Source organism: Petaurus breviceps, unplaced genomic scaffold (assembly GCF_028583685.1).
Source record: "Petaurus breviceps papuanus isolate PSGF00001 unplaced genomic scaffold, PetGlider_PUasm1.0 178, whole genome shotgun sequence".
Lineage (NCBI taxonomy): Eukaryota > Metazoa > Chordata > Mammalia > Diprotodontia > Petauridae > Petaurus > Petaurus breviceps.
The window spans coordinates 6,341,978-6,366,962 of record NW_027185777.1 but is presented as its reverse complement, the minus strand read 5'-3'; the positions used below and the strand labels follow the sequence as shown (position 1 = coordinate 6,366,962).

At 38.4% G+C, this 24,985-nt stretch overlaps 1 protein-coding gene across 1 annotated transcript in view; it reads right to left on the bottom strand.

Moving 5' to 3' along the window:
* The window catches only part of LOC138159900 (phosphatidylcholine translocator ABCB4), a 110,949-nt gene that overhangs the window by 7,936 nt on the left and 78,028 nt on the right, over window positions 1–24,985 (bottom strand). Inside the window, exons 21-25 of the mRNA XM_069086232.1 lie at window positions 22,734–22,937; window positions 19,141–19,241; window positions 16,585–16,725; window positions 8,669–8,825; window positions 4,446–4,643 (exon numbers count right to left, since the gene is read on the bottom strand). Of these exons, the coding sequence (XP_068942333.1) occupies window positions 4,446–4,643; window positions 8,669–8,825; window positions 16,585–16,725; window positions 19,141–19,241; window positions 22,734–22,937 (801 nt within the window). The remainder of the gene's footprint in view (window positions 1–4,445; window positions 4,644–8,668; window positions 8,826–16,584; window positions 16,726–19,140; window positions 19,242–22,733; window positions 22,938–24,985) is intronic.

Here is a 24,985-nt window from a genome sequence, read left to right as displayed (position 1 = left end):
AACTTTAATTTATTGATTTGTTTGTTTCCTTTTAGTTTACAGGATTCAGTTCCACAATTCCTTGAATTTCACATTTTGTCCCTCTCCCTCCCCTCCCCCCCATGGCGGCTTATTATCAAGTATAGGATCTGTAAATACTTTCACATTATACAATGGTCAGGTTATAAGGATGGATTGTACCAGCTGGAATGAAAAATGGTAAAGAGGACATAAAATCAAATAAGAGAATGAAAAAGATCAGGTATTTTGCTTCCACCTGGATATAAATTTAGTTCTTTCTAGTTCTTTCTCTGGATGCACGTTTTTCTCTCCATCATGCGTCTTTTGGGATTGACTTATATCCCTGTATTGTTGAGAAGAGTCCAGTCTATCAAAGTTGGTCATCACACATACGTTGTGTCTGTAATTGTGTACAAATTCCTCCTGGTTCTACTCTTCTCACTCAGCATCAGTTCTTTTAAGCCTCTCCAGGTAAATATGAAGACCACCTGCTCCCCGTTTCTTATGGCGCAATAGTATTCCATAACATGCATATACCACAACTTGTTCAGCCATTCCCCAATTGATGGGCACCCCCTTAATTTCCAATTCTTTGCCAAAACAAAAAGAGCTGCTATAAACATTTTTGTACATATGGGTCTTTCTCCCATTTCTATAATCTCTTTGGGATATAACCCTAGGAGTGGTATTGCTGGATCAAAGGGTATGAAAGTATTTATAGCCCTTTGGGCATAATTCCAGATTGCTCTCCAGAAAGGCTGGATCAGTTCACAACTCCACCAACAATGCATTAGTGTTCCAGTTTGCCCACATCCTCTCCAGCATTTGTCATTTTCCTGTTTTGTCATCTTAGCCAATCTGACTGGTGAGATGTGGTACCTCAGAGTTGTTTTGATTTGCATTTCTCTAATCAATAGTGAAAGCCCTTCTTTTCAGAATGATTTCACATTCTGCACTTGACATTCTCTCTGTTCCTTAGCACAGACTGGTCCCCATGCCTGGAACACTTCTCTCCCTCCTTGCTGCTGCTTCTTGGAATTCCCAGCATCCTGCTCTCTTACGGCCTCTGCACTTAATCTTGTGCATCAACTCCCCATTGATCATTTTTGCTCTACCTTTTCCAGGGTATTGGTTATTCTCCATTACCCAGAAAACTAAATGATATTCAAATGGTTCTGCCTTCTCTCTTTTATCAATCATCTTTGTCCCATCCACCCCAAGCAAAAGTCCTGTCCCTTTTTTGATCCCTCTTTTTCCTCCAATATAATGAAAATGCTGTTTTTGTTGTTCTTAGCTTCCCTCAGCAAGTAGCAGCTCATTCTGAACTTTAACATTCCTGATATTTTTACAGGACCATGTTACATCTTTATATCCATCTTCCATTACCTACCCTTGCTTCCATCTTCTGTATATTTCTTCTTTTTTAATCTGTAAGATTAAGTCTACATATCCAATCAGCTGCCATCTCTTGTTGCTTATATCGCCATAACATCTCTCACGTGTCCCCACCTTTCTATCGACAGTCATTACCCTAGTTCAGGTCCTTAGCACATCTTGCCTAGCCTGTTTCCTCCTATTTGCTCCTTAGTTCATCTCTCCCCATTTCCAATTCATTTTCCACACACATACCAAAGCGATTTTCCTAACGAACAAGTGTGATCATGTAATCCATATAAGTCAATCATGTAATTATGTAAGTTGATAAACTTTAGGGCCTTCTTATTACCTTTAAAATGAAATCTAAACTTCTTTGTTTATCTATTCTCTGCAATGAATATAAAATGTAAACCACTGTCAGGATTTATTAGCAGTAAATTCTACTATTCAAAGTAGTTTGATTAAGCTAGTTTCCCTACTATTTATAAACAACAATCTTTTTTTTAACCTAAAATGTTTCCCAGACCCAGTGATCCCATTTGTAGAAGGTCAGTGACAGAAAGAAAGATCCTATATATACTATGATATTTATAGAAGAACTCTTTTAGTAGCAAAAATCTGAAAACAAATATATGTGTGTGGGTGCCCATCCAGTGGAAAATGGTGAGCAAACTGTGGTATGTGAATGTTATGCAATATTATTGTGCCATAGGAAACAACAGACATGATGAATTCACAGAAATATGAGAAGACATAAAAATGGTGCAGAATTAAAAAAAAAAAAGAACCAAGAAAACGATCTACACAATGACTACAATAATGTAAATGAGAACAAAACCATAAAAGATATTCAGAATCAGATCAAATGCAATGACCAATCTTGATTCCAGAGGACTGATGATGAAACATGCTCTCTTCCTCTGACTAAGGAGGCTGGGGAATTTAAATGTAGAATGAGGTCATTGTATTTGCGGCGGGTGTTGTTTGCCTGTTTTTCTTTGTTAAAATAGGGTTCATGGAGAAGGGTATTGGGGAGCGATAGGTAGTATAAAAAATAAAAAGCATTAATAAAACTTTTCTTAAACATCTTCAAAGTAATCAACATGTGCTTTGTGTGCTCAATAAACACCCCGTCTTTTAGGGAAAGAATTCCATGTGAATCATTTGCTAGGGACATCTAGCAAGACACATTAGTGCTACTGTTGCAAGTTCTCCATCTCATGAGATTCCTGGAACATACATATGTAATAAATATAAATGTGTGTGGAAGGAGGCTTGTTAACAGCTACACTGTTGGGGGCTCCTCGATAATCATTCTTTGGTAATGATGCCTCTCAGAGTTTCCTCAGAAAATATCTGAATTTTGCCCCAGTTTGCCCTTTTTTAAGATTTTCCCAAAGAATATTAGATTTTGGCTACTGCATAAAGAGTCTACAAAAAGCGAAAGTACTCCCATCACTCTCCACCCTTCTCTTTTTCCCAGGGACTCAGTGCCTTCGGTTTGCCCTGCAGGTATAGTCATTTCCTATAGCAATCAATTCCCTACCCAGTTCTCTCTTCTCATAATATATTCTAGGTTTTCTCCTCCTTCTCTGTACATCAGAAGACTTGAGGTCAACCACATGGGACTGTGCTTCCTGGTTTGTAGCTGCTTTATTCTTTACTGACCATCTGTGTCTTTACTTTTTTCTCTAACTTCTCTCTTACTCCACCAATAAAAAACAAGGGTTATCATGGTAAACTGGGTCAAAGTGTACGACTCAGAGAAAGGGTTTGTGTGTGCGTGTAGAGTTACAAGTAGAAACCTTGTAATTCTCTAATTCAGACTAAAGTTCTAGTGACAGAAGATTAAAAGGGCTGCTACAACAAATTCCTTCCACAAGTCCCTACTCTAACTTTTCATCATGGCGTAGAGGTGATCCTGTGCTCTTGAAAATGATGCTGACAGAATGAAGACTCCCCTCGATTCTATCAAACCCTTCCAGAGTCTCCTAGTGAAAGACTAATCATGCTGTTACAGGACCAACTTAGTGAAGTATAAGAAACTTGTCACCAGTTTGTTGGCTATGAAGGGATGGATTCTTCGGCCATGGCAACCATGACCTCTGTCACTTCCAGGAACAAGTGACATAAGAAAGCAGAATTTTTGGTAAGACTTGGATTGGCTGATAGTGGTCAATTGGAGAAAAGCAAAGACTGAAGGCACAACTGAGTAGGCAAAGATGTGGACTTCAAAGTAGAATGGTTGTAGATCCAGGATAGCACCATGGAAAGAACACTGAACGTGCAGTCCCTGAACCTGAGGCTAAATTCTGACTCTAGCTGATCAAGTTACTTAAACTTTTTGGACCTCTGGTCTCTTCATCTGTAAAATGTTGGGTTGAACTAGATTCCTTCTCAGATCTCTTTCAGATCGAAATCTATCATCTTATGAGAGTTAGAGGTCCTTAATCTTGGTTAAGCTTCCTCAATAGCCTTTTTTTCCAACATTGTGTGGTTACAAATAGAGCACTTGGCTGTCCATCAGTTACTCCTTCTTCTTGTGATATGACCAGTTCCTGTCTGGTGATGCTGTTTATACCACTTCTCCCATGCCAACCTTTGTTGCACCTGCTCATATCCATCATATGCCTTCTTCATTATTCTTTGGGTGACATGCAACTTTAATTCTTTAGCACTTATGATATTCCATAACTTAAAGCCACATCACTGAACAAATACTGATGCTGAAAAAGGGCTTTGTTTCAGTGAGAAGCTTGCAGTAAATAAAAGCACTGTCTAATTTCCCGAAGGCAATCCATCCCCCTCTCTTCTTATTACTCAATCCTGGGTCCAGTTTACTGTCCATCTTCAGTGTCTGCCAAAGATAAATGAACTAAAGAGCCAACTCTAGAGGTTGTCCATCCAACTGTATGACACTGTCTGGTATATAAGCAGTCTTCATCTATGTGGTTTTTGCCCCTGTGGACATTTAGGCATGCTTAGCTCAACTTGATTAAAACAGACAAAAACCTATCTAGGCAAGTTTTATTAGATCTAAATGCTTAGACTAAGAATGGTTCACTTACCACCTGCCCAGCCAGGGGGTCATAGAATCTCTCCAGGAGTTGCACCACGGTGCTCTTCCCACACCCGCTGCTGCCCACAAGAGCCAGGGTCTGACCCTTCTTCACCTCCAGGGTCAGGCCTTGAAGCACTGGGACATTTGGCCGGGTGGGATAGTTGAACACAACTTCATTAAATGACACATTCCCTTCAAACTTGGCCTGAAATCAAAATGAAACCAATAATGGACTGATTATTATTTGAATAAGGAATGTTGAATCCAGGAAACTTTACAGGAGGCTATTGGGTCCAGATATAAATCTCATATACAATGTATTCTTGGTACCATATAAAATCCTTATCTAGAAACATTGATATGTAAAATTCAGATAAAGTATACCTCAAACTATAGAAAATCTCATATGCCATATGTCTTTTTATGAAAATTCAACATTTTGTCCATTTCTAACAGTTTTAAGTTCACAGGATTTTTTTTAATTGAAAGAGACCACAGAGATCAAACCCACTCACTTGTAGGTGTGCTAGAATGAGGAAACTGAAGCCCAGAGAAGTTAAGACCTCTTGTCCAAGGTCACACAGGTAAGTGGCAGAGCTGGGATTTTAATAGAGGTCTTTCAATTCCAAATCTATAACTTTGCATCAAGCCATGCAAAAAAACCCTTGTGGAAAAAAACCCAATGTGCATGCACAAGAAACTCATAAATAAACTTAAATTTAAAAAATAATATGTATAGAGGATAGAACTAGGGGAAGGTAATGAAGAATGAATACAAAAGTATGGCCAGGTTCTGTAGGAATCATATCAGGAGGGCAAAGAATGCCAAAGGCAACAAAAAAGGGTGAATTACTTTTTCTTTCTTCCTTCCTTTTTTGGGGGGCTATATTAAAGAAAAGAGAAGAACCAAAGAAGGAAGAAGACTTCTGCTCATGGTGGAAGGGGTGATAATAATGGACAATGAACAGCTCAAGGAACTACTCATACTGTCATGTGTTTCTGTTTTCTCTTCCAAGGAGAATGATCTCTGAGGAATCTGAAACTTAACATAAGCAGAGAGACAGTAAGGAAGCACCTACTTGCCTTTGATGAATTCATGTTAACAGGCCAAGATGAACGATATTTCAAGATACTGAAAGAGTTGGCAGATGTGTGAACCTTTATACATGATCTTGGAAAGATCTGGAAAATGGGAAAGGTGTCACATCTTTAAATGAGGGAGTGGGCTGTATGATTTCTAAGTTCCATTCCACCTTTAAACCCTATGATCCTATTACTATGGAGCAGAATAAATATCCATAAATTAAAAAAAAACCAAGAGATTAAAGTCAGCAGACTATAGGACAATGAGCTCATTGACTTCAATACCTGGCATCTTCCAGGGAAACACTGATAAACATTCATAAAAGGTAGTGTTGATCACAAAGGGCCAGTATGGTTGCATCCAGGGCAGGTCATGACAGACTATCATTGTCTCTTTTTTTGGACAAGGTTAATAGTCTGGAATTCGTAGCTATAATTTAGCTAAATTTTTGCAAGGCATTTGACAAAGTCTGTTTTTCTTATTCTTTTGGTCAAAATGAAAAGATTCAGGTTTAGAGAATAGTACAATTAGATCAATTTCAAACTGGTTGAATATCAGACACAAAGAACTGTCACTAATGGTTCAATGCCAAGTTGAAAAGAGGTCTCTATTGGTGTGTCTCAAAGATTTGTAGGGCCTTGAATAAATGTATAGATACCATGTTTATAGAATTTACCAGTGATACAAACCTTGAACGAGTAGCTAATGCACTGATTGATAGCATGATTCAAAAAGATCTCAAGAGGCTACAATAATTAGGTGCAATCTAAGAAGATGAAATTTAGTAGAGATGGATGTAAACTCATACTTGCATTTTTTTTAAAGCAATCAGGGTTAAGTAACTTGCTCAAGGTTACAGGGCCAGTTTTTTCTGGGTGTGGTGCTAAGTATCAGAGCCCGGATTTGATCCCCAGGTCATCCTACTCGCTGAGCCACCTAGCCGCCCCCATACTTGCATTTTTAAAATAAGTTATATATGTATGATATGGAGAAAATGAACTGAAGTTCATTCATCTGGAAAAGATGGGTGGTTTTTAGTGGATTATAAATTCAATGTCAATGGTGTGATATGCCAGTCCAAAAACTTGAAGCTAACATTAAGAGAAGCATCGTATCCAGAAGGAAGGAGGCGCTGTTGTTCTCTGCCTAGTGCCAATCACATCTCAAGTATCCTGTTCAGTTCTGAGCACCACATTTTATCATCAAGGACACTCATAATTGGGACGGCCAGGTAGCACAGCGAGTAAGAGCACCTGCCCCAGAGTCAGAATGACCTGGAATAGAATCCGGGCTCAGACACTTAGCACCCACCCAGAAACACCTGGCGGTGTAACCTTGAGGAAGTTACTTAACCCCAATTGCTTAAAAAAAAAAAGACTCATAAGCTGGAGAGCGTCCAGAGAAAGGTCACCAAGGAAGAACAAATTGTGCTATATGAGAATTAGTTAAGGCAATGGGGTAAGTTTAGCCCGGAGAAGAGATGACTTTCAAGGGGGATGGTTGCAAAAGGGATGACTTAGGAGGTATGTTCAAGTTTCTAAAGGGTCTGTCATATGCAACGTGATGAGATTGTCACATACTTTGGCTCTAGAAGTAGGAGCAATGGGTGGAAACTGGGTAATCAGTTATCCAAAAAGAGAATAGGTTGCCTCAGGTAGCAATGGGCTCCCCCTTAGTCAAGAATTCTAGTAAAGGCTGGGGGTCATTTGTTGGGGAGGTTGTAGAGAGGATGGGTTGAGCTCACTGGCCTCTGAGGTCCCACCCAATGATGAGATTCTGTGATTCTACAAGGCTTATCCTGCTATTGAGGTGAGACCATATCAGTAATTGTCTTGTCTTTGTCTTATTAAAAGGCTTTGGGATTTAGCAGCTGCTTCTGGGTTTATCTTCAGGCTTCCAGACTTTCCTAGAAGTGATTCCATGGAGCCTGGGTAGTTGGAGAGGGGTCAAGAATTGCCCCAAAGCATCTGGTAAACAAGTCTTCCTCAACTTCCTCTCAGGGGGTGCTTGAGTTAGGATCACAGAATCTTGAGTTGGAAGGAACCTCAGACATATCATTCAACCTTGATCCTGTAGAAATACTTTCTGTAACGTTTTAGACAGTAGTCATCCAGACTTACTATCTCAGTACCATGGTGACAACTCATGCCACTTTCGGACCACTTCATTGATCAGGAACTTTTTCTTTCCGTGGAACCCAAAGTGTCATTCTATTTGTTCCTTCTTCTTTTCTTTAAGGTCAATAAAAATAAACCTTATCCAACATAAGAAACCTTCAAATACTTGAGAGAGTACTCATGTTCCCCCTCCCTAGGTCTTCTCTTCTCTAGGCCACATATCCCTTTCTTCCAAACCATCTTCATAAGGCATAGTTTAACAGTCCACTTACCATCCTGCTGATTCTCCTCTGAATGTGTTCCAACTTTTAAATGATCTTCCTAAACTGTGTCTTCTTACACTATAAATCTCTCCACAGAAGAACAAACATATTGGGAGCTACTAATAACTCAGTGATTCTTGACTCATTTGTTCATAATAATGATGAGCAATTTTAATGGAAATAAGTTGCTTCCAAAATGTGCCTGTCCTTTGCTTTAGATAGAGAGCTTTCCGTCAAGAAGCAAGCACAAGCAACTCTTCACTTGGCTCTCTGGTTGCCGTTCTACCTCAATAATGAAGAAAACCTGTTTTGCCTCTTTGGGGACTAATTTGCATGTTGTAGCTTTGTTGGTTATGAGTTCACTAGGAATATAAACCAAACATGAAATGTCTAGTGTAGGGTGAATTAAATGTATAACAGTTGGGCAAATGCATTATCATTTTTCGTTATCATGAAAATTATAGCAGATGACAAGGCATAGTGGAAAGGGCAATGAATTCATTGTTAGAGGACCTGGGTTTGAATGTCAGTTTTACAACTTGTGTGACCTTGGGCAAGACTTTCTTTCTTTGCCTCAGTTTCCTCATCTGTAAAAAGGATGGAACTCTCCTAAATGACCTCTAAGGTTCCTTCCAGGTCTAAATCCTATGGTCCTATGATTTTCTGGTTATAACTATCAGAGAGTATCACTGTGTCTCCAAACAATAAGTCAACTTCTAGAAAACAAAACAAAACATAAGCAGTGGTTAAGAATTCAAGAACTTACAGGCTTCAGTCCTGCTTCACTGTAGCTGTCTATGAGAGGCTCTCTTTCGAACAACATAAATAAGTGGGCTGCTGACAACTTGGCTTTAGCATAGTCTGGAGCAAATGAACTAGCATGTCCTAAGGCCATGGCCCCAAATACAATGGCAGAAAATACCCTGGAACAAGTACAGGTGGATAATGTCAGATCAGTCTCAACAAACAGTTTTTCAAATTCTGTAGGACCAAACAAAGTTGATTTAGCTTGTAAAATCTCTACTCTTCCTACTTATATTTATTAATATCCCCCAAATGCCCAACCTACTAACCCCCAACTCATTTTGTGATTTTCCTTTACTATTCTGTGTATGCTACAATTCTTCCAAAATCCCTTGAAATACCAATAATAAAGAAATAAAAGAAAGAAGCTTGAGTCCACTGCCTGAGTCGGTTTTCTTCCCCTACCCACTTTCTCCTTTCCTTTAGATTCTCACTAATTTCTAATAGCAGCTTCCCAATGTCTTTCATTTATGATTATACAGTAGTTTTTGCATTGGGAGAATCAGGTTCATTATCAATTAACTTCAACAAATTGGATTATTTATTGTGGAAATTTGTGGATGGGGAACCTGAATCACATAGTGGCTGGGTTTTGACTCCCATCACACAGCCATCTGCTATATTGTACTCAATTCTGATGGAGAAAGACAAACTAGTTGGTAAAGGAGATACAAAAAGAATCACTGGAGTAAGTGACTATGTCATCTTAGAATTCATGACAGAAAAAAAGGAGTACTTGACATAATCAGGTGTGTTCCTTAAACTTTTGGAAAACAGATTTCAAAAAGTTCACATATGACCTCCATGGACAATGGCTATAAATGGGCAGATGTTTGAGAAAAGAATGAGAGATCCTCCAAACATGAAATTCTGATAACAAAATTGGAGAAGATGCTGATGAGAAAGGAAAGGGGAGCAACATCTCAAAAGGTCAATGAGACTGCACAGGGCCTCTTTCAATGAGCATAGATTTTTAAAGGATGAATACAAATGAGGGAAGGAAGGACACAAAATCAAAGATGAATATAAAAGAAAGACACAGAACTGTTAGGATTGCAACGTGAAGGTGAATGCCTTTGGACAAGACAAGATTTGTGGGAAAAAATGATAATAAAAAAGGGCATTTTAACCTATGTTTGAGAGAAAGAAGACAAACAAGGAAGGGAGAGGTCTCTTGCTCGAGGCAGATGAATGATGTAATGGTAACAGAGAAAGCCAAATTCCTCTAATTCCATTTTACTTCAATCTTTGTATTAAGAAGAAGAATCTTCATGAAAGAAAGGGTAGATTGAAGTTCAAGATAGGTGATGAGACAGTATCAAAATATATCTTCAGAACAAACAAATTAGATTCCAGAGGTTCACAAAGAGTTTTCAGTTGTAATCACCATATTACTCTTGGTAATCTTTAAGGAATCGTAGAGAACAGGAGAGGAGCCAGAAGAATATTGACTGGTGAATTTAATCACTTTTCCAAAAATGGTGAATCCTGGAAATTACAGATGGTCCAGTGCAGACCCTGGGGATCTAGCTGTTACCCCTCACTCTCCCTTCACAACCTACCCACTTATTTTTTTTGGCCATTTATCTTCATGATGATATTTTTTTATGCAATTTGGTGTGACCAAATCATCATTGGTGACTATTATGCTATAGTCTATCTACACTCACCATGTGTCTTGCCATTGTCCTTAGGGTGATCTGCACCTTTGATTTCTCAGTGTTTCACATCCATAGAGTGAGTGCAAAATTATTTATGTTGAAAAGATGGGATTTTTTTTTTCAGGGAGAAGACTGGGATTGCTGAAAGTGCTATGTAATTTCCCCAAATGATATCCATTTTGCTCTCTTCCTCCTATTCAGTACTGGGCTCGGTTCACTGTCTTTAGCATCTATTCAAGGTAAATATATTGTTGGACCCAATATATGGGTTGTGGATCCAATTTCATATCATGGTCTAAAGAAGAGAAAAGTCTTCATCCACTTGGTTTTTCCTGTGTAGATAGCGGAGTCAAATTCTTTTAGGGATGATGGAATTCATTTAGGAGCCTCTTCAATGTTTGAGACAATGTCATAAGCATAATATCATCTGTCACTTGTAAACAGGAATATCTAGAGAACTATAGCGGTCCTTTCTGAGTCCTCCCAGCTACTAGTGCCTTCCTCTCTGAAATTACCCCTCATATCCTCTGTATATATCCATCTATACGTTATGTCTCCCATTGGAATAGGAACTCCTTGAAGTCAGGGTCCATATATTTGCCTTTCTTTGTATCCCTAGTGTTTAGCAAAATGTTTGACACACAGAAGATGCCTAATAAATTCTTGTTAATGTCTTGCTTATCTATAGGAAATTCCTTCTTTATTTGAGTTCTGTCCTCATGATGGTCTCAGATGCCTTTGGTGAAAGTATATTTCCATCTTTTATTCCTCCCTTGATTTTACTGATCAAAACTATTTGTGGTTGTATTTATCAAGAAATCTTACATAACTTTTAACACCCATTAGGAGACATATTTGATGGCCTTTAAAGCCACATTTGTTCTGTCAAACCAATGCTTTTTATAGTCAACAAACTGTAGGTAGAGTGGTACCTTGTATTCTCCGTAACTTTCAGTCGATTGTGTCTCTTAAAATTGTCAGCTTCTGTAAGATATGGTTTGCAAAAGACTGTTCCCATGTCATATTTTTCATCAAGCATGTCTTAGATAATATTTGTAAATTATTTTCCTATTTTGTAAAGATGAGAAAGTAGGCATGTGGATTAATCTGGACCATTGAGTAGGATCCCAGATCCCTCCTTACTTCCACTATCTTTTTACTAAGCCGTAATTCACACAGCTGCCAAAACAATCTAAAAACACAAATCTGATTCAAAATCTGCAGTGGCTCCCTATTGCCTCTAAGATGAAATGAACTCCTGAGCTTGGCATTGAAAGTCACTCACAATCTGGCTTCAAATGACATTTACAGATTTATTACATATTATTCCCCTTTAAACACTCCATATTCTAGTCAAACCGACTTGCCTGTTGCTCCTCAAACTTGACATTCTATCTCTTAATTTCCTTTGCTGAAATGCATTCTTTCCTTTATCTCTGTGTTTTGGAACCTTTCTATTCCTTCAAGGCCAGACACCACCTCCTATGTGAAGATTTTCTTGATCCCCTTCTGTTGACAGTGCTCTTTCTTGCCTCAAATGATCTTGTATTGATTTATCTGTGTCCATTTTGTAGAATACAAGTTCTTTGAGGCCAGGGGCTGGTTTCTGTATTCCTAGAGCCTAGCCCGATGCCTTGCATATGCTAGCTTCTTGATACATGTCTATTTAATTAATTCAGTTGAATATCTTGAGCATCATCCCTCAGTATCCTTATGTCATTTCTGGCAGAGTTGTCTTCAACATATACTTTGTCTGGATTAGCTGTTTTTCTCCATTTATGTATTCTTTAGTATTATTTCTATTTCCTCATTGAGGAAATATGGCACATTGAGAAATATGAAATTAGATCCTACATCTCGTGATTCCACTAGTAATTCTGAACAAATTTCTTATAAAATTGTAGGGTTTTTCCATATTTAATTTTTCCCCCTTCTTCCAGTTTTGCCCTAAAATGTTTTGGGAATAAACTGGCTTAATTGTACCTCACACCAGTCTTTCAATAAATTTCCTTGTCCTTTCATCACTACTCACTGTTTCATAGGGCAATGCTGGTCATAATCTTTTACTATCCTTTTTTTGTAAAATTTCACAAACAACTTTAAACTCTAAACTACCATTGCCCTTGATTGCCATATGTTGCCACTTGGCAAGGAGATAAAATATTTTCTGGTTGAGGTGGTTTCTGGGCTATTTTGGCTGTTTCCTTTATGTCACTTGAACTTATGTAGGAAATGGTAAACTCAATATCTAAATCTGTCCTTTATCCATTTTCTATTTTTTCTGCATCAGTAGTTTGTTTAAATAAGACTTTCATTTCTTGATTCAAAATCATATTTTCTAACATTTTTACCATTCTCCCCTCTGTCCATCTTTGCATTGATGTCATCAAATATTAGAATATGTAGAGATTTAGTTTGGAATTTTTAAAATCAAGCTCTTCTTAGAGCTACAATTACCTAGAAATTGACCTCTTTGCTTACATTCATGTTAACACCTGGGATACTCTTTCTTGGATATAGGCTCCACAAAATAAGCTGTGCCCAGGTTCAAGATACTTTGTGGGTCAGCATCCTCTCAAAGTCATATTTAATGAGTTTGTGCCTGAGATAGTTACTTTTTACTAAACAGCTACAGGACACATTTTTTCAAAACGAAAGGTATTTAATGAAATAGAATAGTAATTCAAGTAGTAGTAGAACCTTTCCCCCCTAAACCTGGAGCACATTCGCTCACAAATACACAAGCCATCAATGGGAAGAGTGGACATGCCTAGGGAAAATGTGTGGGTGAACGTACACTTAAGTGTGTACCCTGGCCAGAGTACATGCAAGGAAGGCACACATGTAAGGAATGCACATGATCATGAACCATGCATGAAGTGCACACACATAGTGAACAAGTGTGGCCAGGGAACATGCATGAAAAGGCACACACCAGGAAGCCATGTGGCCAGGGACATGTGTGGGGCAAACAAACATAAGGACACACATGTTGCCAGGGCAACTCACACCTCCACAACTGTAGGGCTGCTGATGTCCTCTGGCGATATCCTCATGTGGCTCTAATTTCTTCTGGGTGGTTCATCACTGCTAGGTATTGCTCTGATGGTCTTGTAGCTGCTGCTGGGATCCTTCACAGAGTATGTGAATATGGAGCTTCTCTCTATGACCAGCTTCTGGGCTTCGTCTGTTCCAGGACATGTTGGCTCTTCTGGCTCCTGTCTTCTTAGGTGAAGTGACTAGAAAGCCTCTCCCTGATAAGCTTAGGCGAATAGCTCTTTTAGTCTATGACCAAATATATAACCTATCACACCTAGTTAAAGGTCTCAAAGGAAAACTAGTCAGTGTCTCCAGGCTAAAGACTGTTGTCTTAACTGTTTGGATTTGGTGGTAAGCTGTGTGACAGTTAGACTCTGAAATACACCTCACTACCTATGGATTTTGCCATGCAAATGAACAAATATAGGGAAGCAAGAACAAAACAGACTAAGTGGGGCTGTTATGGGGCTATTGCCAGGTACCTTAAGTCTTTTATTACAAACTCCTGCCTTTCATATGCAAATGTGGCTGCCCACCAACCTCCAAGGCTTTGACTAGCCCTATACTCATCATGAGTACTACAATGTGAGTTGACCAAGTATCCTATGATACTTGTTCCCTTTAAACCTATGATAAGGCCAACTTTGCCAACATCTTATTTGCCTCTTCAAGAAGAATATTTGGGCCATATTTCCATTTGGTTAACTTCTTTAAATCTTCTAATTTCATTTATAGATGAACTGTCAATATTTATATGATTCAGTTTCATAATATGTCAAACTATTGGTCACCGGACAAGTATTTTATATCTTGATCACCAACAGTTAACTTAATATTAATATTGTAATACTCCAATGGATTTATGATCTAACCAAAGTGGGTTCTTCCCCCAGTGATGCAGATTTAAATATATTCTTACATGTTTACAGGCAGTTTTAAAACTTTGTGACTCAACACCATCTGTCCCTTTTCCTGTAACTCTACAACCATCACTTCTAGAACAAGCAAGTGCTCACAAAGGATTAAGGTACATTTTGTACTTTTTCTTCATTTCATGGATTGGCATGGCCAAATAACTTAATACCCAGTTTTTAAACTACTGGGAATGAGACTTTTTGTACTTAGCTAGCCTGATCTTTGGACAACAAATACAATGTGGCATCTGGATTATACTCAAAGCCTTCCTAGCATGATAGAATCCGTTACAGCTTTTGCTCTATCAGCTTCTAGAAAACAGGATCACTGCCACACCATCTTTTTTATTTAATTCCAAAAATATGTAGTGTGACTCAGTCTAATAAATAAATATATATCAGTAGAAACTAAACAAATACTATATATTGCACTTATGCATTTCATTATTTTTCAAATGTACTTAGATACTGTTATAAATTTCCTTAAAAGCACAACTAAATTAATTTATAGTCATTTTTTTTTCATTGAACATCTTAGAAAAATTTATAGGACAACCCCAGTGGAGGTCCTTAATATGTCTGGTGTTAAAAAAAAAAAAGGTCTTAATATTTGAAAAAAAAAATAGGAGCCACATAACTAGAAGGAACTCCCTAGAGGCATGCTTTTAAGTTCTCTTCTTGGTTCTGGCCTGTTTGACTGCTTTACCATGGCCTCAGATGACAACATAACAATAATAGTAAAAACACTGATATAGCATTTTAAAAATTATAGATCCCTCTGCACACTCAATAGCCCTATGAGGTAAGTACTATAAGTGTTATGATCTCTTCTTTTGAAATGAGGAAAGTGAGGGTCAGACAAGTTAAATGACTTGCCCAGAAAGTGTTAGAGGCAAAATCAGAACCTATGTCTCTAATGACTCCAAATTCAATGCTCTCCACTCACTGTACCGCTCTGCTGTGCTGATCAAATTTACTAAAGACACAAACCTGAGAAGGATAGCCAATACATTCAACGACAGAATCAGTATCCAAAAGTTTTTAACAGGTTGAAGTGATGGGCTCAAACTAATAGGATGAGGTATAAACGTCCTTAGGGCAAAGAAACTTTACACAACTTTAAAACTGTAGGAAGGAAAAGACCTACAATAAAAGTAGTTAATATGAAAAAGACTTGGAGATAGAACTTGAGTGAATGCAAGCCCAATGTGAATTAATGGATCCTAAAAACAAGTGTCATCTTAATGAAGAGAAGCTCAGTGTCCAGAACAAAGGAAGCAGTGGTTTCAATGGCCCTTCTGTGCCCACTTGAAAGTATTAAGAAGGGCAAGGAAAAATCAGACTATGTGTATAGGGACTCAAAGGGCAGGATGGGCAGGACTCAAAGCCACGTCATATAAGGAATGGTTGAAGGATTTGGTGACAGTTGACCTACCAAAAAATTCTTTAGGGGAAGATGATTGTCAATATATCAAAGATGACTGAGTTGATACGGTCACTCCCTGATACTCATTTTCGATATTGTCTCAACCCTTTAGATAAAGTTGTCTGAGTCTCAGAGAGGCCATGTAACTTGGCCATGGTTGCTCAGCTAGTATGTGTTAGAAATGGGCCTGAAATTAAATCTTGCTGGTGCCAAATCCAGCACTCCATTCTGTTTCTGCTCCTCTTAGTGTCTGGAGGTGGGAAAGTGGGGGTGGGACAGGAAGGTAGATATGGGAGCAAGTACTTGATATCTATATTCAAACATCCAAAAAAATGTCATCTGCAAGAAGGATTAGATTACTGCATACTTCCAGAGAGCAGAACTAGGACCGATGGGTAGACATTATAGGACAGCTGACCCCAGTTCAATGTATGGAGGAACTTTTTAACAATTAAAACCACCCCATGTTGGAATGAATTGCCTTGGAGGTAGCGTTGGAGTCAGAGACCAGATGATTGCCTGTGAGGGATTTTGTAGGGAAGATTCCTACGTTGCATGGAGGATTGGACTAAATGATCTACTTCTAAGACTCTTTTTATCTCTAAGATTTCAAGGATTCTAACTTCCAAACTGTGGTTTCTTCTATAGCACCTCCCACATGTTAATAACAATCATCACAGCAAAAGACTTCATTTTCAATTTTAAAACTCCTTTGATTAAAGTGATTCCTGCCAAAGATCCTCTCTATTTACAAAAGAGAAACTTCTAAACCTAAGACAACAGTACTGTCTGAAACCCTGGAACAGAATAGCCTAAAAGAAAATTTAAAGATACTCACAGAATAACATCTCGAAAACGCATGTGTCCATTCACTATTAGGTAAGCACCAAATCGAAAACAACCAGCATAAGAAAAATACATAAATGCCTGAGAAATGCTAAAAGTGATTCCATAAATGTGGGCCTTCCGCACAGAATTCCTGAAAAGGAAGACCAAAAAAAGTTTATTTATAACAATTGCCTCATTTTTCTTCCTTAACAAGATGATAGGATTTGAAATGAGATGGATTCAGGTTTGAATTCTGGCTCTGCTAGAAACTAGCTATGAGCTTTTAATATCTCTGGCCCTTAATTTCTTCATTTGTAAAATGAAAGGGCTGGACTAGATGACCTCCAATTTGATGGCTAGTTTTAAATATATGACCTCTTAGATACCTTCCAATTCTAAATCTTAGTTCAACTTAAGTTGGACTAGATGACTTTTTTTGGTGGATGGGGCATGACAATCGAGATTAAGTGACTTGCCCAGGGTCACACAGTTAGTATCAAGTATCTGACATCACATTTGAACTCAGGTCCTCCTGACTCCAGAACTGGTTCTCTATCCACTACACCACCTAGCTGACCTTGGACTAGATGACTTCAGAGGTGTCTTCTAGACCTAGCTCTACAACCCCATGAAATTCTGAGGACTGATCTAGATAGAAATATCAACAGAGATTCAATAACCTTGATATGTGGCAGAAAACAAACAAACTAACCCTGAAAAGACACTGTCAAGTTTAGGCTTAAAGTTTAATTCCCATTAATGTATGAACTTCTTGACTTAAGCATCTATAGATTTTCTTTTCAAAATGAATGTCTTAAAGATGCAAATATCAGAACCACAGATGCATCTATCTATAGGCACAATCTAGAAGTCCCTCAAGATTTAAAAATTAAAAGCCCCTATTAGCTTGTAAACTTTAAAGCACCATGTAAGGATGAGTTGTTTTAAATTCTGGAACATGCTTTGGGTCAATGTTATAGGGCAAAGTGTCGATTTTCCATTGTTCCTTAATCAGACTAGAACATGGGTGTAATTTTTAAGATCAAATTTCAAATGGACACCAGAAGAATCTGTGAGCGAGCTCCATAGCTCAACAGAAGAGATAAGAAACTATCACCAGAATGATGCTGTCCCTATAACTAAGGAAATGTATTTAGGAACCTAACTGAGGTTCCCTGTTGAGTGTGATTTGTGTTCAATTACTTTAAAGTTTACAAGCTAATAGGGGCTTTTCATTTTTAAATCATGAGGGACTTCTAGATTGTGCCTACAGATAGATGCATCTGTGGTTCTGATATTTGCATCTTTAAGTTGTCTGAAATAATATGTTCTAAAATTTTTCAGAAAATAATTTCAAGCTTATTAGTATATAGTTTCTGCAATCTACCTTCACCCTCTATTTAAAAATCAGTATTTTTCCTAGATGATTTCCTCATTAACACTATATGACAATAGGAAGACTATTCTCTGCAGTTAGAATGGGTTTAAACTTCAGGGCCATTCTTTTCTGACAGGATGAAAGATTTAAATTGGCCAAAGAACAGGAGCCCCCTTTGGTGAAGCCTGCTTAGTCAGAATGAAGCTGACCAGTTATCCAATGTTAATTTCTGCTCTGAATTGCCCAGATGGAGTATATACACCATCCAAACTCAAAACCAAATTGTTATTCAATTCTTTGCTACCTCTTGATTACAGAGTCCTGACTTTCCTGATGCATTAATAGCATATTTCAGTATTTAACAAGAGATAGCATTACCCTTATAACCACACTATGAGCTAGGGTGTTATTATAACTTGTATTATTATTATATATACTATATATTTATTATTATATTTTATATATGAGGAAACTGAGGCTCAGAAAGGTTAAATTATTTGTCCAAAATCAAATGGCTAGTAAGTAGCAGGAGGAGAGGTAGGTCTCGAACCTGGATTTCTTGAGTAGTAATTCACAGCTCTTGCTTTCATCATATTGTCTCCTGTTACATTGTTTAAAAAATCTTTTAAAAACCTACCTGCTTATATAATGCTTCCACATCCTTCTCATTACTTACTATTTGAAGTAATGAGAATTAGGAACCTAACTGAGGTTCCCTGTTGAGTGTGATTTGTGTTCAATTACTTTAAAGTTTAATTACTTTAAAGATTTTTCATGTAGTATCTCATTTCACCTTCCCAACCTAAGATAGGTATTATTATTATTATTATTTGCTTTTTGGGGGAGGAAGGGCAATTGGGGTTAAGTGACTGGCCCAAGGTCACATGGCTAATAAGTGTTAAGTGTCTGAGGTCGGATTTGAACTCAGGTCCTCCTGGCTCCAGGGCTGGTGCTCTATTCACTGTGCCACCTAGCCACCCCCTAAGACAGGTATTATTATCCCCATTTTACAGGTGAGGAAACTGAGGCACAGAGAATCAGGATCACATAGTAGGCATCTGAGGCAAGATTTTAATATCATTATTATGCTATTTGAAGAAACATAATGTTCAGGACATTAATTCAATATTAATTCACCCCCTTTTTAATCAAAGCTCAGGTACTTACTAAGAGATTTGTGTTTATTACCTGTAGGGCCCATTCAAATTTTCTACATACATTGATTCAAATTTCCTTTCTTGGGTCAAAGACACAACCGTCCTTATGTTGTCTATTGCCTCTGTAGCAATCTGTAACACAGACCAGATCCTCATTAGAAGAAATAATACTATACTATAGTATATTGCACTGCATTTAAATCATTATTATTAGTCTGTACCTGTGATTTTATAGGAAATTCTTGGCAAAAGAACACTCACACTTATACATACAGAGCAGCAATTTGGAAAGTTCCCTAGGACTCTGAGAGGTTAAGCAACTTGGCCACAGTCCCAAAAGAGGCAGAAAATTGAATACAGGTCTACCTGATTCCAAAGATGACCTTTGGCCCACTACACCATACTGCCTTTTATAAATATTACTATGTAAATACAGTATTAATACCTTTATTATTTTACTGTCATAGTAATATTTGAACAAGTCAAAGATCTAGGATTTCATTTTATTGAATGTAGACTATAATGTATCTAAACCTTAGTAGAAATAAGTCTTAGAAGGTTAAGAGACATCCCCTGGGCCACACAGCAAATAAGTAGGATCAGGAGAGACGCCAGAAGAAATTAAAACTCCCTAAGGGTAACGCTAAGTAAATAGCATGTCTTTAACCTGTATTGTGCAGGCTAGTCCTTGATGGGGAAAGTCAGTTGAATTCATTCCATTTAACTAATTCACTTGGTAATACAGTGAAGTGAATTTTGCCCTTGGAGTTAGGAAATCTAGATTGCAATCCTGATTCTGTTCTCTATTAGGTGGGGGACTTAATCTGCCTGAGTCTGAGATTTGTCACCAGTAAAATGGAATTAGTAATACATTCTCTGGATGGGCTGCTAAATTAAGTAATATATTAAAAGTGCTTCATTTTACCACCAAGGAAACTATGCCCAGAAAATCTTAATCAGTTGCCCAAGGTGAAGGAGTGTTAGAGGAAACTTTTGAGCCCAAATCCTTTAATTCCTGGTGACATAGTGGATAGAGTGCTGGGCCTGGAGTAAAGAGTTCAAATCCTGCCTCAGATACTTACTAGTTGTGTGACCCTGGGCAAGTCACTTAACCCTCTTTTCTTCAGTTTCCTCATCTGTAAAATGAGCTGGAGAAGGAAATGGCAAACCACTCCAGTATCCTTGCCAAGAAAACCCCAAATGGGGTCACAAACAATCAGGTGTGAATAAACAACAACAGTATTTAATATAGTGCTTTAAGACTTGCAAAATGTTTTCCTTATAGTCTCTCATTTCACCTTCCCACTATAACCCTAAGAGACAGGTATTATTATCATCATTTTACAGATACGGAAACTGAGGCATAGAGAACCAGGGTCACATAGTGGGTATCTCAGGCAGGATTCCAATTCAGTTCTTCCTGGCTCCAAGTCTAAAGCTGTATCCAGCTCTAACAGGTAACACCATTATTAGGAGTTAATACTAATTAGTAGTAGCAATAGTTTTTAAAAACACAGATTTTATGGCCATGTCAACAATTCCTGTTATATTCTTGTTTTCTGGTATAAATCCAAAGGCTGAACTCTTATTCAAGCTAGTTCTTAATGTTCAGCAAAAGCTTGAAAGACTTAAAAAAAAAAAACCAAACTGGTATGGCTAAAAAGAGAGATCTGAATCACACAGCTACAATTAATTCTATAATTCAGGCCTAGAGCAGTTTATAATACTGGACAGAAGACTTTCCCTAGAGCCAGGAAGCCTGGGGTTTAAGTGCCAGCTTTGGCACAATAACAGCTTTGTGACTATGGACAAATCATAACTTCTCAGTGCTTCAAGTAAGTTACAGGTAAATTGGTGGCCTGTATAGATGACCAGAAATTCTCCATGGGGACGAAATCACAGATTCACAATCCAAAAATTAAAATTCAACAATTTTGAAGTTTGGGGAGGCAGCTCAACAGAGAATGCTACAGTCAGGAAGAATGACTTTCAGGAATTGGGGGAGGAGCCTTAACGCTGGACAGGCCCTGGGTTTATCGGAAAAGAATTCGACTAGTTGATGCTTTAAATTTTGAAAGTCTATAACTATTTCTTTGTATATGGGTTGGTTATTTTTCACTGATAGAAAACCCAGCATATTCTCTTCAGGTCACTACAATGACAGTCATGCCCTCCTGGAAAGCAGTCCTCTATTCTTAATGGATTCCAGGACAGTCTGCCTCCCAATTGTCTACTGGCTAGGCCTTTTCACCTCTCTGGGGACTCTGGAGAGAAACTTTATTTATTTATATGTACTCTAGTCTTGCGGATCTTTTCCTGGGGGAGCTCAGCTGCCTTAGATGGGTACTTAACAGCTTCCTGTGAAAACCCCAAGCCAAAGAGAGGCTTGAAGCTGTTGTCTTGCTCTGAATCCAATTATTGGCCATTTTTCACCTCTTCAATCTTCTTCCACTGATAAGAATTTTAAAAGCCCCTTCCAGACCCTAGCAGCCCTGGCCCCTTGCCACTTTCCTCTGCCTTGCTACTTCAGGGGTTTTCTCTCCTTCATCTCTGGCACCAGTTCCTTGCTTTCTCTCCGAGGATGCTTCCCTTCTTGGACTCAGATCCAGCATATCTCTCCCCACTCCCAGATCCCCTTCAGGATTCAATTCAATTCAACAAGCATTGGTTAAGTATTTTTGTTTGTGCCAGGCACTGAGCTAGACACAGGTTAGATGAAATGGTGTAATTAAGGCCCTCACAAGATTCAGCTTTCATCTGAATTACCCTATTAAGTAAGTTGATTGGCTGCCCCTACCAGAGTCAAATCAACACTTTACTTCATACTGTGTATATATGTGTGTATGTATATATATATATGTGTGTGTATCTATCTTATGTGTGTGTATAGATGCATATATACACACAAAATGTATATAACACACACACACACACACACACACCAAACTATACAGAAAGGAGGGTACCATAGTATTTAGAAAGTGGCCTTGGAGTTGGGATCTAAGTCCCAACTCTGACATATCTTGGCAGTGCACCCTTGGGACCTTGGGCAAATTACTTAATCTCCTGGTGTTCCTGAGCTACTCTCTAAGACTAATTTACAGGAAAATACTGACATGGATCAATGGAAGACATTTACCTTGGAAGTTCTGTACACCAGTGAAGCAACACATCTAGTTTCTAGCCTGACCGCAACAATGCTAAGTTTCATTATATAACATGTAAGGACTGGCAAACAGAGGACCTCAAAAACAATGGCCACTTCTGCACCTCTTCCACTGGAGAAGATGAAGAAGAGAAATCCATCAAAGAATTCCCTAAGACCCTCTGAATTAAATCAGCACACTACAGAACAATTCAATGGTGGGAATTGGTAAGAACAGTAGAAACATATATTTGAAAATATAGCTCAGGAATAAGGAATTAAAACGTCGGAGACTTGTGGACTGCTCAGAAGCCTTATACACATACTTTTCTTCAGTCACTGTTGATTGCAGTAAATAATATTATTCAAAGTAATGGACTCTTATAAATTCTAGTCAGCCACTGCAGATAATTGCCAAGACTCAATAGCAAGTTTCCCAAAGATGTTTGTATGTTCACATGAACCTTCATCAGACTCACCTTTCCAGCAGCTTCTAGCTCCTTCTTGTCTCTTTTAGCATTTCCAGCTAACATTTTCATTTCAATGATTCCTGATAGAGCAATGATTGGAACCACTGATAATAGCAAAAGGGTTAATTGCCAACCGTATACAAATGATATGATTATCCCAGTCCCAAGGTTTGCTGTATTCTGAGCAATCAAAGCCAGCCTGCTACCTGTAGCCTGAAAAGGAAAGAAGGAAGCATCTGTATTCCATGTTCCAAGCAAATGAGCTTATTCACTGATTCATTCAATAAGCATTTCTTAATGTTACCTCTCCCCAAATACATGCCAGGTACTGGGCACAAAGATATACAAAGACAAAAGCAAAAAATGCCCTGCCCTCAAGGAACTAACATCCTTCTCAGGGAAGATAGCATGGACATAGATAAATAAGTATAAAATATAGACTATTAAATAAATCAAGTAAATATAAAATATAGTTAAGCTATAGTGTATGGCAAAAATTAGAGATGATCGCTCAAAGAAATTCCAAGTTAGTTAAGATGTGGCAGGTCACAGGTGGGTGGATAGCCCTACCACCTGTTGACATCAGGAAAGGCTTCATGTAGAAGACCTTTGAGCTAAGTCATAAAGTGAGCAAGGGCTTCTAAGTGGCAGAAAAAGGAGTCACATTCTAGGCATGGGGAACAGCTGATACAAAGGCACTGAGAGGTATAGGCTGTCACGGAAACCAGTTTGGCTAGAATATAAAGGGTTTACAGTGTGTGTGTGTGTGTGTGTGTGTGTGTGTGTGAGAGAGAGAGAGAGAGAGAGAGAGAGAGAGAGAGAGAGAGAGAGAGAGAGAGAGAGAGAGAGAGAGAGAGTTGGGAGATGGGGGGAGTAGAAGTAATAATCTGAGATTAGACTAGAAAGTTACTTTAAAGTCAGATTGTGAAGCTCTCTAAATAATTAGCTGTGGATTTAGTATTTTTTTGGAGGCAATAGTCTACTGGAGATACAGGGCACCTAGGATGGAGCATATGGCCTATAGCTAGAAAAATCTGAGTTCAAATTGGACCTCAGCCACTCACTAGCTGTGTGACCCTGGGCAAGTCACTTAAACTGTTTGACTCAGTTTCCTCATCTGTAAAACAAGGATAATAATAGCACCTACCTCCCAGGGCTGTTACAAGTATCAAATGAAATAATACTTCTAAAGCACTTTGTTCGATGCCTGGTACACAGTAAAAGCAACATAAATATTAGCTATTATTATTCTCAAGCAGGGGAGGGACTTGGTCATACTTGTACTTTAGAAATATCAAATGGGCTGCTTTATAGAAGATAGATCAGAGAAGAAAGAAAATAGATACTGGGGGCTGACTTGGAGGCTAGTCTGATATTCCAGGTGCAAGGTAATGAGGGTTTAGGGTGTGAATGGAGAAAAGGGGATGAATATAAAGGTTCTTGTTGTTTTAGTCTCTTCAGTTGTGTCCGACACTTCATGACCCCATATGGGGTTTTCTTGGTAAAGATGCTGGAGTGGTTTGCCATTTCCTTCTCCAGTTCATTTTACAGATGGGGAAACTGAAGCAAACAAGATCAAATGACTTGCCCAGGGTCACACAGTTAGTAATTATCTGAGGCTAGATTTGAGCTCATGAAGATAAGTCTTCCTGACGTTCTGAGCACTGTGCTACCTAGCTGCCCACGAAGGATTTAGGGGAACTAAAATTGGGAATACACAGCAAATGACTGTATATGGGGGTTAGGGTAGGGAATATTAGATATTAGATTAGATATTAGAGAGAGAGAAACTGAAGATGCCTCTGTATGAATCCCCAAGTGCATAGATTCTGTATCTCCTTGGAGGCTTGCTTAACTTCTTTACAAAGGACATCAGTGGTTCTGGTAGTTTCTCTCCTACTTCCTTAAACTCTCATTCTAGTCTTCTGGCTTTCTTCTTATGGATGGGACAGAAAAGAGGCCAGTATCTTCTATCAAGGGGATAAACTCAGAGCATCCCAGAACCTTGGTGTGGGATAACCTCAGAGGATATCCAGTTCAGTGAAGACCAAAGCATGCTTCCTTTCTATGACATTCCTGACAAGTGATGATGGATCCAGGTCTCCAGTGATGGAAGACCCACTACCTAGAAAGGAAGGGAACCCATTCTACTTTTGGACAGCTCGAATCAATAGGAATATTGTCCTCATGTTGGCTCATGTCTGCCTCCCTGGACTGTCCAAAATTGTCATCTGAGGATAAGCAAAACATACCTACAGTAC